Source organism: Notothenia coriiceps, unplaced genomic scaffold (genome assembly GCF_000735185.1).
Source record: "Notothenia coriiceps isolate Sejong01 unplaced genomic scaffold, NC01 NC01_scaffold00036396, whole genome shotgun sequence".
In the NCBI taxonomy this organism is placed as follows: Eukaryota; Metazoa; Chordata; class Actinopteri; order Perciformes; family Nototheniidae; genus Notothenia; species Notothenia coriiceps.
This window is the reverse complement of record NW_011369097.1, coordinates 581,049-597,210: the sequence shown is the minus strand read 5'-3', so window position 1 is coordinate 597,210 and position 16,162 is coordinate 581,049. Positions and strand designations below refer to the sequence as shown.

Here is a 16,162-nt window from a genome sequence, read left to right as displayed (position 1 = left end):
ACCAATGACCATGCTACAGATGTTAGTCCAAAATCTACAGCTCCTCTACTACAACCATCAACAGAGGGTCAACCATGGCAACCATGCTCGGGGGTTTTCTTCCCTGCTATTGGTGTATTTTGTGGCTTTTTTGATATCGTATTCGGTTTGTTTGCGTTTCGTATTCGTTTGCATTTGCAAATGGCGTCTAAGTAAACAGTTTAAAAGGAAAACGTTTTTTTTTAAATATATTTTTCCTCTATTTATCAATCTAGATTGTTTTGGTGTGATTTACTGAGTGTTGGAGATATTGGCCGTAGAGGTCTTCCTTTTCTCCAATATAATTGAAATAGATGGCACTCTGCTTGTGGTGCTCAAAGTGCCAAGAATATGTTTGAAAGAGTCAGTCAGTGTCAATATATTTGTTCTCAGTACTGTTCTGTTGACACCCCACTGGCATTTGTTTCTGGATTGTACAAATTAAGGAAAGGAAAAATAAGTTCTCTGACTGTCAGTTAATTTGTCTCATGTCGATTTAATCTCAAGTCATGTTTCATAAGTGTCTGCAACTCTCCTTCTCTTGGAGGGTGCTCTAACAAAGGAGGGTTAACTAAGGCATGGTGCAACAGAGCTAGCTTGTCCCAATGTGGATTATTTGATCTCAGCACTGTCTGTGAATACAAATATGTATTCCACTAATTACAACAGTTCGAATTAAATGAATATAATTCTTAGCTTGATTTTTCTAATGCTGGTGTGACAGGTGCCTTTATTCTTTGCCAATCGCTTCATTATCACAGTTGCACTGTATTGCTCTGCCTTTGCTGGCCAGGAGTGAAGGTCACACTCTATTTTGAGCAGAATGAGTAATACATGACTAATGTGGAAGTCCTCAAACTGTTCGCACAATGATGCTTTTATAAAAAAGGTGGTTATTAGAAACAGAGCAAGGCCACATGATGACGATTAAATGCGAGAGATTTACTCATTTCCATTTTTGCTGATATCCGTTTTGAATTTCCTCCCTTCGTCTCACTCCGTGTATCGCTCTGTCTAACAAGAACCAGAAGCAGAAGCTATGATTTACATAATTTAAATTACACTCAGAAATATTCCATCCGCTGTTTTGAATACAATGAAATAATCATAACTAAATGCCATAAGTCCAATGGCTGTATTGTCTTGTCACGACAAATCAATGATTCCTCCTGTCAGTATATATTCACTCAGTTTCATCTCCAAGACACTTGATAAGGTCAAATTCTTCTCCTTGGACTCTCCTTGCCATCTGTCTGTGCAACTATGATTCATGAGGGTGGCTTAGGGTTCTGGGAAAAAACCCTGGCACTCCCTGAAGATAGATGTTTCCCTCTGTCAGAAGGACAAAAGAGCTCATTCTCCACATTGCAACATCCCTGCAGCTCCTCAACAAATCTGTTTTTGGTCATTGAGCTTAATTGATTAAACCAAAAAATACAAAGCTCGATGTATTTGTTGTTTTGTCATATGTATGTGGTGTCTTTGTTGCCGGGAATTCCCCAGTCTCATAAATTGATGATGAAGTGAGTGTTGAAGAAGTGTTCGCTGGATGTTAGCAGATAGCTTGCAAACTGCAGTATGTATATTATACAGCTTTTATCCCTTGGCTGAGGATGCTTTCCCTAACAATATCCAAAATGTGAAACTATAAACTATCTTACATAAACTGTGGTTCTTTCCATTCCTCTAGTGTCCCTCCACCCATCCTTGGTGAACGTCCACATTCAGCACCCTGCAGACTCCGAAGTCCATATCCACCAAGTAGCTCGGGTGCAGCCTGGGCAGAGACCGGCCCTCAGCGATGGGGCTCACTCTGTGCAGCAGCGCTCTCAGCCTGGGAATGGACATGAACACACCAGTGAGCATAACAGCAGGCATCCACAAACCAGTGGGAATGGGCATGGCCACGCCAGACAGCACAACAATCAGAATGGACCAGTTGGAAGATGCTTTCAGGAAACAATCGATGGACAGGTACTGTGTTAAGTCATGTGAGGGTGTTACATTGGTTGGTTTGTGGCTAATGGTTTCACAAGCCAAAAAATCATAAAGTGGCCAAAATCTGATCAGCTCATTTTCAGACAGGTTTTTATATAAATAGATCAGGACAAAAAGTGAACAAATCTTTTTCCTGAAACGTTCAGAATCTCCTAACGCAGAGGGGACACATGTTTATGTATAAAAGACAGGACAAAGTGGATTTTGCACAATAGGTGACCTTTAAAGCATACTATTAGCACTGCTAACACTCATCAATGTAAGTTACCTTGTGTATTCGAGCCAATTAAAGGTGAGTAATAGTGTTTTACCACAGGTACCATTACGTTATTGTTCCATCCCAGTGCCTGATTGCTGCTGTCTCAAACAGAAAGTGTTCCTGTGGCTCTGATTTATGTCATGTCTAGGATTTACCATATCGGACCACTTTTGTCAACCATGTTCCACCAGTTCCCAAGCATGTAACAAGTTTGGATGCCTTCAGAGACATCAAAAACTAGATCGTCTCTGTCTGTTCTTACCTTTCATAATAAAAGCCCTAAACATATGATATCTGTAGAGGTTTTCAGTTGCCTGTTGTTTATCTGTCATGACTCCGATGGCCTTTGGCGAGTTGGTTTGCAGTTGCAACAACACATGGGTTGTAGAGTTGGTTTGCCAGCATTATTCCTTGAACAATTTTGTTTGTGCTGATCTGTAGCTCTCATTTGATCTACTCCTAGATCGTAGAGAGTTTGAAATTAAACCCTCCAGACAGTCACAATGATTTTTCAGATCCCCAATAGAACTGCCTCTGAGAGACAGCATGCCAAAGATTTATCTGGTATTTGTACCTCTGCTCCTGCCAGGATGCCAGGTTGGTGTTCTCCAGAAGAATGTCCTCTCTGTTGCATTTTTTGTTTCATAAGTCTCCATTGACCAACAATTCAATAAGTAAAATCTGATAGCAATCTCTCTTCACAATTAACCATGTGCCAAGTTAACAAGTCATGCCAGGATGGTCCTAGTTTTTCTTGAGACACAGCACTTTCCAACTAACTAATCTCAGATGTCTCTGGTTCACTTTGTCCTTGCAGATAGGTATTCACGCAAACGCTGCCCAGCCAACAAACACACACTTGAACACAAACAAGCGTGCATGCACAAACGTGTAACACCCATTCTTAGATTTAATTTCTTTGATTTAATTTCTTAGATTTAATGCAGATGTGTGTTTATTGCAGTGTGGCAAGCCTCTGCCAGGCCTTACCAAACAGGATGATTGCTGTGGAAGTGTGGGCACCTCCTGGGGTCTCAACATGTGCCAAAAGTGTCCAGCAAAACCTGGTAAGCCTTCGTGACTAATTCCATTAAATCTGAGCAGATTTTTGTCCCTCTCTTCCCCGTTGCATACTCCAAACTAATCCATTTCTGAATTGGTCTGGTTCTGCTGGTATTATTTTCTGTTGTGCCTCTGGTATGTTGATCTCTTGGTATTTTTGTGCTTTTATCCACATTCAAAACAACAACAACACAAAGCTGGGCTCCACTTTCATAGTTCTGTATAAAAGGGTATTTAGTCAGCGATGCCTGTTATATTCCCCATCAGCTTGATGAATTCTTACAGCATTTATCCCAGCCCTAAACAACTCTTACGGCTGATGAGGATTAGCATAGCAGTCTTCATTAGAATCCTAAACACCTATGACGCGGCTGTGTGAACGCACCCAGTTGTAAGAATGAAGCTGGGTTAGTTTCCATAAAAATAAAACCTGGAAGTAAATGAAAACACATTGAGCTTTAAGATGAGAGCCTGGCAGGAGTGCCACCCACTCTGCGGGACACATCGCGCCAACGCAGCCTTCACAGAGGAAATGAACAGCCGCAGTTCAGCTAGTTCCCAACCAGAGCTGCGGTAGGTTTGAGAAACAGCAGCAGGGAGGTAGCACGCCAGCAGGCAGGGTGGGTGGTGACACCATTCACTGTAGATGGAGACTCTGACAGCTATGGGTGTTATTTTGAGGGCGTGGTTATTTTTCTGTGCTGGTGTATGACTTATATTGGGGCCTCCTGGTAAGCAGCTTCCGTAGCAAGTGGGGACATTTCCCAGCACCAATACTTTCAATCGTATTACGACCATGCCCACAGATGTCAGTTAGCTGTCAAAGTCTTGTACCCTGTTTAATGTCTGACCGGACCTTAATCAGAAGCAGACACCATCCCTCTCCGTCTCCTCCATCTATCATAGATGCCGATCCGTTCTTTTCTCTCCCGCTCTCTATCTCCCTCGGCAGGACAGATTCCTACAGTCTCCGGCACGATCTCTTTTGGCTCCCAGATGTTTTCCTCTGCTCCCTCCTTTGAAGTGTGAGGGGAGAAACAAAGTGAAGACCCCATTCCCTCATTTTTGTAGTTGTTTTGGGTGGCAGCATACTGTTAACCCTGGGGTCCCAGGTCACACGCAGGCAGGGAGGAAAGTATAGAGAGAATGAAAGAGAGGGAAAATGAAGTCATTTAGTCCCAGAAGTCTTAGAGGGAGCTCTAATAAGAGAAATGCTTTGAATTCCTCTCGAGTGTTATTGTTCTGAGTTTAGACCCTTGGCTAGATGTTACTGGCCGAGATGTATGTTTTCTGACGTGTTTGACAGAAATGATATATAACCTGGAGAAAACAGCCCCTGAAAAACGAGGCTGTCCATTTATATTTCATAGTGAATGGGTGAGTTGTGGACTTGCAGTGTGGAGAAAAGTAGTATGGCTTTAAAAAGGTCTCTTGTGTCTCCTGTTAAGTATGTGATAATGATGTCATGAAAGCCCAGTTTGTATTTAGGGCTGTAATGCTACCATTGGTCAGTTTACAGCAGGTTGCAAACTGCCCTGTTAACTAAGATGATGCATTGCTACTTTATATTCTTTATTGCATTTATAGATGATGCCAACATGACCACACTTTGATGGCATCAGTTCTGTTTAAAGTCTATGCTTCCTAGAATTACTTCATTATATGCCCATTTTGCCTGCTCATCACTGACTGGAATCATAATGATTAATAATCAGCAAAGTGCTTAACAAATGTAGACACATTATGTATTGCTGTTGCAGAGGTCTTTGGATTTTGGCACAACTGACAACATTATATAGGTCTGGGTATTATTTATTAAGATACACCAAGGACACTATGTCACTGCTGTGGCAATAAGGGATGGGATTGTGTGTGTGTGTGTGTGTGTGTGTGTGTGTGTGTGTGTGTGTGTGTGTGTGTGTGTGTGTGTGTGTGTGTGTGTGTGTGTGTGTGTGTGTTTTGGAGGGCTGATGTTATGGAGACACGAATACCAGTGTGTCCCATCTCAGCGGGAGCCCAAGCTTTCAGGAGCCAGAGCTTTTAAAAGTCGCATGCTGAGGATTCCTGTGTCATAATGAGATCCAGATCAACCAGAAGAGGCTGCAGTCCCTCTGGTTCTGATGAAGAGGAGGCTTAAAAAAAAAAAACAGCTCTACACTTTTCAAGAGCTGCAAACCATTAGGCGACTAATAAATTCATAGATCGTCAGAAAATTCATCGCCAATTAATCTGAAAATCTAGAAAACATGTTGGGATGGGATCAAATAGCAACATGATTTGGATTGTCTAGGTTGTAATTGTATTATGCTGTTTATTCTTTAACACGTCCGGCCTTGGTTCGGCTTGGTTTGGCTCTCTCAGCTCTCTCCTTTTCCATTATTTCCCCAATTGGGATTTCTTTTTGGGATTTATCTAGGCTCCAATGACAGATGAATGATGCATGTTTAATATGTGACATTGGGCTATAAGAATACTTGATTGATTACTACCAGCCTTGACTGCAAATGTGGCCATTAGTTGTGGGGGCCAAAAGCCTTAGTTCTGGGAACTGTGCTCTTTCCCCCCACCCATATGCGAAAGCAGTCATCATTTGGATCATAACTAGATATCTGTAAAGTTGTGTCATGCCAAATCGGGCCAATGGAGTAAAGTGTGCTTGAAGGGGACAGTGGTCACTTGGCCCCCTTTGCCCGGGACCACGCCCATTTTGAGCTTGATTTACAGAGCAATCAAATCTAGGGTTGTCATTTCTGATAATGAATGAGATGCTCCAAACTTTCCTCAAGTATAAGAGCTAATCAGTGACATCTTACGTAAGTCAAATGAGCATGAACAATTGGTTGCACAGGTCCCATGAGACCTGAGAGAAACTGAGAGGAAGTTTATTCTTAAAAAGCAAAGAGCCAGGCTGATGTTAGTCTACATTCCTATTAGTTAATATCCCTCCAGCCCTGATTGATATTAGCTGTGTCCTGAGTCTGACCCTTAGTGTAGTGTTGGCGTGACTCTGTATAATTGTGCTGGCAGCCCCTCCCTCACTGTGAGTTTCACAGCGAATGGAATTCCACAGGCTGTTTGTCTTCCCATCTGTCATTGCTGGGCATCTTCCCTGACTGTGACTCTTCTGCGAGGATGGGAGGCTTCCCAGATCGGATGTCCCGAGGGCCAAAAGTTACCATCCCACCCACAGGAGCCTCGGCTTCCTCTAACTCTACCTCCCTGGGTCGTCAAGGTCATCATGACGTCACTGCCCTAACGCTGTCTTTGCCCTGCTTTCTATTCCACGTCTATCTTTGGGAGTCACATGCTTGTTCCGCCGCCCCTTCCCTTGTCTCTATGTCTTTCTGTATTGAGGACAGTATTATTCATGAGGTTTCGATACAAAAAAATGTGTTGAGGCACAGAAAAATCCGGCCTACAAAGCTCCACAGATCTTCCCACATGAACTCATTCCCTCCTAATCCCTATATATTCCCCAGACATGATATCTGACATTCATCGAGGGGCCAAAGCCCGCACTTATTACTTTTTATTAGGGCTGATCAAACATGAATACTTGTTAATGACCAACAAAACCCAGAGATGCATGACTTGAGCGAGTGAGAGAACAGATGTATTGGAACAAATCCACAGCAGCTTCTCCTGGTGATTATATAGAGACGTCACATTTCTTTGACATCGTTTGATCCATTGATGTTGACTTAGTGTTATCCCCTTCACAACTACAATGATGGAATGTATTAGCTGGGCAGCAGTGTGGCAAATCAGCACAGGGAAACCACCATAAGACATAAATCCCAGTTGGAGGCACATGGGTATGAAATATGTGCTGCATTTCTTAATTGGATACAAGCTAAGTTAAGCACATTTGTATTGGGAATGTACTGTGGCATGCCTTCTTTTGGAGCTAGCCCAGGTGGTTAATATTCTGCAGTGAATGGGATATTATAGAGGAATGTGGGTCTGTTTTAAATGTGTGTTTGATGCGGGTTCCATTGCCAGCAGCATTTTGGAAAAGGGCGTTAAGCTAAATTGTCAAACTACAAGCAGGGGTGTAAAATGCGTTCCCTAGTGAATAGGAACAGTTAAAGTATGGTTTGAATAACATTTTTATGTTGCTGATAATCTCCTAATCAAAGGCTTTTTGTTGCTTCACATGTGCCATATGATGGTAATACCAATATGATACGCACACAGTTTGGACTGTTAATGAGGAGAAAATCATTCGTAGCTTGTACAGTGGTTTTGTTTCCATGTCTATATCAGCAGGAGGATGTTGATATTAGTCCCATGTGTCCTAACTGATTAGCTTTAGCTCCACTGGAAGGGCCTTGTAATTTACAGGGCATTATATTTGGCTAGAATGGCAAAAGTGGCACGTGCCAAGGAGACATTGTGTTTTGAAAGCAAGCTCCAATCAAGCATTCGCTCAAAGGCCAAGAAGAGATGGCTTTTCTCATTTTAGAGACTCATAAAGACCTGAAACCCTACTTAGTGATTAAAGAGCTTCGCTTGCTCCAGGTTTGTTCTCTTGGCGGCACAGGCCTGTCCCATGAGGGCATTTCAGTAGGTAGATTTCTGGAAAAGTTCCTGAGGAGGTCTTGACTTTGGTGTTGGTTGTTTTCCTATAGAATTGCCCACAATAGAGTGGAAAGGAAGACTTCTCCTGTTCACGTCCTGTGGATGGCATCAATCCCTTCTCGATCCTCCGTCTCCCAGGCGCTCTCAAGTTTTCCAGTCAGTTAAGGGGAGAAGTCCAACACTGAGGTTGCCTCCCAGGCAGGTCCCTGGGGAAGGTGGTGGAGGGCTCTGCGCCCTGTGATTGATGGACCAGACCTCTCAATCATTTTAGAAGAACAGCCCCAGGCCGGGTGGTCTGCGGGCTGATTGTACCAAATTAGCAATTAAAGATCTCTGTACGGCCGAGAAACCCATCTGAATATAAACTCTCTCCGTTCTCAGCCTCCTGCCTCCTTCTCTTTTTACTTTCTCTCTCATTTTGCATAAGCTGTCCTTTCATTTTAATACCCTCAGCAAGGCCCTGCATGGAGCAATGTTTACTTTAATGTTTAAAAGAGGGATTTATTCCGATTAAATTTAGGACAGCACCATCTATCAAAAAGCTCAGAGGGATTTGAATTACACTTTCAGGTCAGGGAATTTGAGCAAATATTATTGAACAGTTGCCAGTGGAATTCACAACACTATTGAATGGAGACGGGAAATAAATTAGTAAGGGGTGACAAAGTCTTTTGTTGAACAGGGCTAAATGGATATACAACAATTGGAAGCTTCTGTCTGTGGATACAGACCAGTCTGGGTCTACAGTCGTGGTAACCAAGGGGGACACTAATGATGCGAAGCTTGAGATCACTGTTGCAGGCCACTGCCTACACAATAACTGTAGAAACAAGCATGAGAACGTACACATAATTAAATCCTTACCTAATTCATATTTTTTTGTTATCAAAATTATATAGCCATGTTTTCTTAGATTTGTATTCCTGGTGTTCATTATCTTGTCTTTAGTTGAATGTCTAGAAGATACGTTACTGATTTGTTGGTACAGGAGTCTTGGAATCAGACACAACCACAGTAGATTATAACACTTTGCATTAAAATAATATAATAAATCAAACAGCCAGGATTCTTTGTGTCATGTATACATCACACAAAGGGCATCTAGTATTTACTCTGATTTTTAAACCACAACTATAATCAAATTCCCCTGAGGGAACAAAATAAAGATCTACTGAACCAAACTCAGATTACACACATTTTTAAATGCATGATGCAAATGAGGAAACATGAAGTAGAATCAGCCAAATTTGATCCCATGTGCAAATAAGGTTTTACGAAACATATCATGTAAACCAGTGGCGAACCGTGTCTATCACAACTGGACCTTCTGTAGAAGGCCCGAAGACACATTTTGAGTTGTATACACTGTTGGAAAGAGGAGATTCCTAGCTTTCTAATGATATCAGGCACTGGGGTAGTGGTCGTTGGGCTCATCGGACATCTATGAGAGAAAATCTCTTATGTCCGAATGCAAGTGAATGCACCACAAGACACGAGCCTTGTAACCCCTCCCCCGGCCCTGGCGCAAGCGTGGAAATATGATTGGCGGCGATTTCATTTGAACTCGACGGCGCAAAACGAGAAGCATCCGGACCCAAGTACTGTACACGGAAGGAACGAGGTATTTGAAGTCTACAATGACAGAGAAGAGACTGTCAAGTTTGGCTGTAGTCAGCATTGAATCAAAACGCACTAAAGCTTTGGATCTTGATCAGTTTGTGAGGCGTTTTGCTGAACAGAATGGTAATCGCTGCACCATAACAGTGATTGACAGCTGATAGGAATAATATTATTGTTAATATTATCATATTAATTCAGACAAACATCGATGAGACAGTTAATTAATGTACTTATTGCAGCAGTCTGCATAGATTTGGTACCCCTGGTCCAAGAGTGAAACAAACTAATTCAGTTATTGTTCAGTTAAAATGCATTCAATTAGGCCTGTCTGCCATCTTATATATTTCTATTTAAGGCTTTACTGATGTGACGCAATAATGTCACCTATGTTATTGAGTTAAAATGTCAATATTTTGGCTTTCCAAGTTAACATTGATTGATATGACTGCGATTAAATCAGCGTATACTTCTGCCAGGGGATGCCACCCCTCAAAATCTCCTGCTGCCACCCTCTTGCCACCCCATGAATATGTTTCTAGATCCACCCCTGAGTAGGCTATATTTTTCGTTTCGTTTATTTAATAAGTGAATTTCAGGATAACTTTGGGAATTTTTTAGATTTAAATAGATTCTGAAAGTGGAGATAGTAAGAGAGAGAGACGCAGCGCTGTCTGCTTGGTTGCAATACTGTTGCTCAAGCCTTTATGCAATTTAGGCCTATACATTGTTTATGTTACTTATATGCCTGTGTGTCCATGGTTTTGAGTCTGTGTGTGTTGAGCGCAGCACCGTCTGCTTTTTGCAGTACAGTAACTAAAGTAGGACTAAGCATAGCGGTAGTTTTTTGTAGACCTGTCTGCCCGTTTTGTGAGTGCACTGCGCGGGTGCGCACTTGTGGCATTGTTTGGGATGACCTAATTAAAATACCGTCCGCCGTCCTCTTTGAGAAACATACAGAACGCAGACAGACACCGGTCACAAAAGTATCAGATAGGCTTCAATTTTCTTTTGATTGTCTATAATTAACTATAAAAAAATATCGCCGTTTTAACACTAAGTTTATATATATGTACTTATTTTTACGGTTTGCATATGAGGTGGTCCGCGAAAATCCTTGATAATAAATAGTGGTCCGCATAAACAAAAAGTTTGAGAACCCCTGTTGTAGACAATCCCAGCCTTGTGCAGGTCTACAATCTTGTCCCTGAGGTCCTTAGACAGCTCTTTAGTCTTGCCAATGGTGAAGAGGTTGGAATCTGATTAATTGATTCTTTGGACAGGTGTCTTTTATACAGGTAACAAGTTGATATTACGGGTACTTTTTTAAAGGAAGAGGACTTATGTAACCGGGCTTAGGGAGCCAGAATTCTTGTTGGTTGCAAGGGGATCTAATACTTATTTCCCACAGTTAAATGCAAATTAATTTATATCTCTTATAAGATGTACATTTCTGGATATTATTTTTGATATTCTCTCTCTCGTTAGTAAAATAAACCTACCATTAAGATGATAGACTGTTAATTTCTTTGTAAGTGGGTAAACTTACAAAATCGGCACGGGACATGTCCTGTAAGTTTTGATTTATTGTCATTAGTATCAATATCAGTGGCGGCTGGTGGAAAATATTTTCGGTGGGGCTGTGGAAATTAGTGATGGGCATTTCGAATCCCTTCGGGGACACGAATGTTTTGATTCAGTTCACTTTAAAGATTTGTTCACTGATTCGTTCACCGGTTCGCGAACGACTTCTGGTGATTTGCACGTTTGCGAACGATTCGTCTTTGTACTTAATTTGTTCGGTGGGTCTTCACTACTGCCGAAGTCCGTACAAGAAGTTTGCTGGCGTAAAATGTATGGTATTAAAACACATTTTACACCTCACCTTGTTGCCCCGTGAATTATGCTCTGGGAATAGGCTACATATTATTTAAGAAATATAATTGGCCATTGTTAAATCCATAGTTAAATCTCATAAATGTGTGCCTGACTATACGATGTATTACAGCAGGCTAGCACGTTATACTTTCAAACTCATGCACGTACTATGTGGCCTAACTTAAATCCCAAAGCATTAAACTCCATTTGGCCGAGTTCAAAGTGAATAAAAAAATATATCCTCTACATCGGTGACAATTTAATCATATTCTATGTACCCATCTATGTTTGTTTACCTTTAGCTAGCGGGACGCTACGGAGCCCAGCTATCCCCCTCTGAAGCTTTTAGGGCCGACAGGGATAAGAGAATGTCCCGCTAACGCTGTGTGTGTGTGTTTCACATTAGCGGGACGCTATGGAGCTCAGGTATCCGCCCTCTGAAGCTTTTAGGGCCGACAGGGGGAGGAGAATACAACGCTGTGTGTATTTATCGCTAAACTAGCGGCTAAGCTAGCTGGACGCTACGGTTCAGGTATCCGTCCTCTGAGGCATGTGTGTGTGTGTGTGTGTGTGTGTGTGTGTGTGTGTGTGTGTGTGTGTGTGTGTGTGTGTGTGTGTGTGTGTAACGGAGCTCAGATGAGAGGGCTCTGATTACAGTTTTAATCCTCTGTCAAACTGCAGTATCATCACTGAGCGATCAGAACTCGCGACAGGGGAAGCAAATACAGACATCACACGACGTAGCTTTAGGTAGCAAAACACGGAGATATGCTCACCTTTTGCTGTTATTCTGATCAAAAACGAGAAAAACGCGGCTGAAAGTTAATCCATAGGTTAATCCAATGTGACTGCCCCTATAGGCCGGCCGCCACTGTTTGGCAGCATTTCAATCAAAATGTGATGACAGTTGTGGGATTTCATTTCTATTTTGTCAGCATTGCCAGTCAGTGCTGATCAAACTACACATCCACAGTCATAAATTACCTGTCAAGTTTCAAATGATAACATTTACAAATGATAACGTTAATAAATAATTATTACAATATGTAACAAATGCATACCTTTTTAGGTCCCTAAAATGTTTCTTCCATTTTTTATTTGCACATTAAATATTGGCAACGCATAAGAATAACTCAAACTTGATACAAAGATTGTCATTATTTTAGTTTTTGACATTTTCGGGGAAATGCTTGAGTTGAGTATGAAGATCGATACCTCTCTGAAAATTGCCTGTTAAATAAGAACCAAGAACCAACAGCGGCTAGCTTAGTTTAGCATAAAAACTGAAAACAACAGAAACAGCTAGCCTGAGGCCCTAATGCAGGGGTGGGGAACCTCCGGCCTCCGGGCAGTATACGGGCTCGCTGAGACATTTTTGGTACGGCCTCGATATTTGGTAGAATTTTTTACAACCACGCAAAAAAAGAACAAATTGATGAATTATAGACAGTTTAAAAATTAAAAAAGCGAGTGTTGTTTTTTCCTTGGCCAAGATTAGGTCCTTTGAACACAACACAGAGGTTGTGTTTTGTACTGTGTGTGTCTGTTGTACAGAGAGCACCGGAACGCCAGAACGCCTGCTCGGCATCTTGAGAATTGTGTTTATAAGGTGCCGTACACAATCATGCCTGTCAGTTTTGTCGTGCTGCGTGTCTTTAGTTGATTAAGCCCAGTGGTTTTGTTTTGATCCTTTTTTTTTGTTTCTCTTTCATCTGTCATTCTTTATTCTGTTGTTCATTCAGTTCAATAACTTTGTGTATTAGCATGGGCTTGCTGTGATTATAAGAGCTTTTTCCTTTAAACCAGTGAGGTAAAGGCATCATCATCATCTTCTTTTTTTTTATCTAATAGGTTGTTTTACTTGTCGTAGTGCTTTGTGAGGAAAGCTTTATATGATGTAATGTATTATTTTTTATTATTATTTGATTTTTTATGATTCATTTTATGTAGATTAAAAATAGAGAATAAAGTAAACTTGTCTATATTATACTGTATGACATGTATGTGTATATAATTATAAAAAGAATTTTGTTTGATTTAAGGGGTATGGGATCTATTATAGAAATTGTGCTTCAGTTCTGTGGATGGTGAGGATGTATCCATGATCTCTGTGTCTCTCAAGTTGTCCAGATTGTGCTTAACTTAACATAAACAAATCTTCCCGGGGAGCATGCCTTCCGATTTCTCCGAGGTGTACTGGTACCCTCCTAATAATCGTATGGGAATATTTGCACACTCTTTGTGTTCTTCTTGTTGTTGGTCATGTCCCTCTGTGAGGCATGCATGCTAGTCATGGTGAAGAATCTGGATTAAGGGTGCTTTTCTCTTGCCTATGGCTGAAAAAGCCCATTACTGAATGGGCTTGTTTTGGTTAGTTTTTTTAAGCAGAGGTAATCATTTGTACGTCCCTGTCGGTAGTGATGGAAAAATGAAATGGCCCTTTAGAGGAAATAAGGTTTCCCAACCCTGCCCTAATGTAATGGCTATTTTCTTTTTATAATGAGGTTAAAGATTTCTTTTAGATTTATGCCTAGTTCTAACCTTCCTTAATGTCATTTAAACTCTTGAATTTGACTAATGTCTCAGTAAGTGTTGTCTCCGTTTAGTGTTGATTAATATTAGCTTTTGGGTATTGTAACAAGTAGCATACTTGATCTATTTTGAGATACTGGTTCTGATACTGTAAACATGCCTAACTTTCTTTTACAATTATTCTATTCTGTCTCAGTTGCATTGCACATAGAAAGAAATCAGGTAAGTTTAGTAAATTTCGTCTTTTAGCCATGTGGATTGATCAGCTTTGTGATCAGTTACTTGTCGATGAGGATTAAAGGGGACTCACACTGGTACAGTTAATAACATAAAGAGTCTGAGTATGACCCAGAAACAGTTAGACAGCCGATCCTTCTGATCACAAAAAACAAAAATCGTTCCAACCTGACAGAAACTGGAAACAGCAGTTTCCTCACCACGCCATAATGTCAGGATACACTGCTTGGTTTAAAGTTTTTGTTCAGGTATTTTCATTAAAAGCCACCATGATGAAGAAAGTAATCTGCATGATGTATTCACTGCTAAATATATAAATCTTCCTTTGGATGTAAAAGGAATATTCCACAAATTTCAAAACGTTTCTTTTTCAGTTTTCCATTAATTTCACAGAACGTAACCAACTTTTGAGTTGTGCTTCTGTGATGTAAATTAAAACAAGGGAAATCTTATCTTTTACTGCATTCCAGCAACATTTCTTCTGATATTCCCTCCATGTAGGCCTGTAGTCTGTGATGATAGTGATCAATGGGCATTCCACAGGACCTCGAAAATCAGCCATACCTCAGAATCTTATCAATAAGGGTCTCACCATTAATGGGGTATTACATGTCTAATCATGACTCACCAAAGTGGCCATTGTATGTATCAATACACACGACGCTTCAGTTTCTCTCCCTGACTTCTCCACCATATAAAAATGGCTGTAATTGCTAACCACTGTCTGCCTAGGTTCACATTTGAAAATCATGCTTTCTCAGTAATTCCGTTTTGTTAACCTGGAATGTGGCCGTCTCACTGTAATTGTTTCAGACCTTGTTAGGAACAACGGCTTTAGAAAAATACGATTTCATTGAGATCAGTGTTTCAATGGGTAAATGTTGTTTATCTTTTGGCACGTTTCAAAAGGCTATAGGAATATTCCATGGCTTTCAAATGGATCATCCCCCACCGTCGCCTCCCTGTTCCATTGTTATTCCCTGTTGTCAGGGATCATTGTCCACTCCACCCGGCACTAACCCACATCTGAAATAATGGAGTGGCTGAAAGGATTTTAGTCAGCTGAGAAAATATAGAAGAGGATATACAGTCCTCAAAGGATTCTCAACTTGCTTTGCTCGTGGACCTTTTTGCAAAACGGAAAGGAGGCCAGGGACCAGTTAAGAAAGGAACATTAATACGTTTTATCAGATTAAATTAATATGAAGGCCCCATAATTCAAATTAAACTGATTTATTATCCTAATTCTTAGTAAACTATAACTTGCCCCAGGGATGACACAGGGTTATATGGACAGTTAATCAGACTATCTCTACTCGATTTATTAGTTGACAGGCTGCTCTCGCTCTCGCAGTTTATACCATTTTAAGCTGAGAATGGAAATTTTTTATATGTTACCCCTGCGTTTAGGTATTATTGTTGGTGCCACTGGTAGGGTTCCTTTTCCGCCCAACACACATGAAACACTGATTTTGGTTTCCAAAGAAAAATATTTCACATTGGATTATGATTTTCATTCTTTTGACATTGTGTAAGCTCTATTACCGCTAGCGCTTGCTTAAAAAGAAACCCCCCATAATCAGTGCTCCGAGGCAGAGTAATATAAAATCAAACCTATGTCTATATTTTTCGTAAAAGTGTTCTTTTGTTATCTTACTGATCTTTAGTGGATCTAGGTCGGGATGAGGGTGTGGGGGGGGGGCTCATGGAAAGCATTAGCTCCTGTTGTTCTGATATCTTATGGACATCTAGCTGCTAGCTGTCTGTTTCTGTTACCTATTTTCTTATGTTCTTTGGTATACTGTGATGCATTGTATAAGATCTAAGGACTACTTATAAAACACAGTTTCATTGTGCAATAAAACACGTTATATTGGATATAGGCCTAGTAATAAAGCAAAAATAACGTCTACTTGCATTTGAACACGACCTCTTCCATCTAGCGATCACTTCCAACATTGTAAAGGTTCATACACCGTG

The 16,162-nt window shown here is 40.9% G+C and overlaps 2 protein-coding genes across 2 annotated transcripts in view; one reads left to right on the top strand and one right to left on the bottom strand.

Moving 5' to 3' along the window:
* Positions 1 to 16,162, bottom strand: part of LOC104963667 (calcium/calmodulin-dependent protein kinase kinase 1-like) — a 366,751-nt gene that overhangs the window by 207,440 nt on the left and 143,149 nt on the right. The gene's annotated exons all lie outside the window — the stretch shown is intronic.
* Positions 1 to 16,162, top strand: part of LOC104963642 (latent-transforming growth factor beta-binding protein 2) — a 94,004-nt gene that overhangs the window by 34,559 nt on the left and 43,283 nt on the right. The window contains exons 7-8 of the mRNA XM_010792256.1: positions 1,709 to 1,992; positions 3,240 to 3,342. Coding sequence (XP_010790558.1) covers positions 1,709 to 1,992; positions 3,240 to 3,342 — 387 coding nt within the window. The remainder of the gene's footprint in view (positions 1 to 1,708; positions 1,993 to 3,239; positions 3,343 to 16,162) is intronic.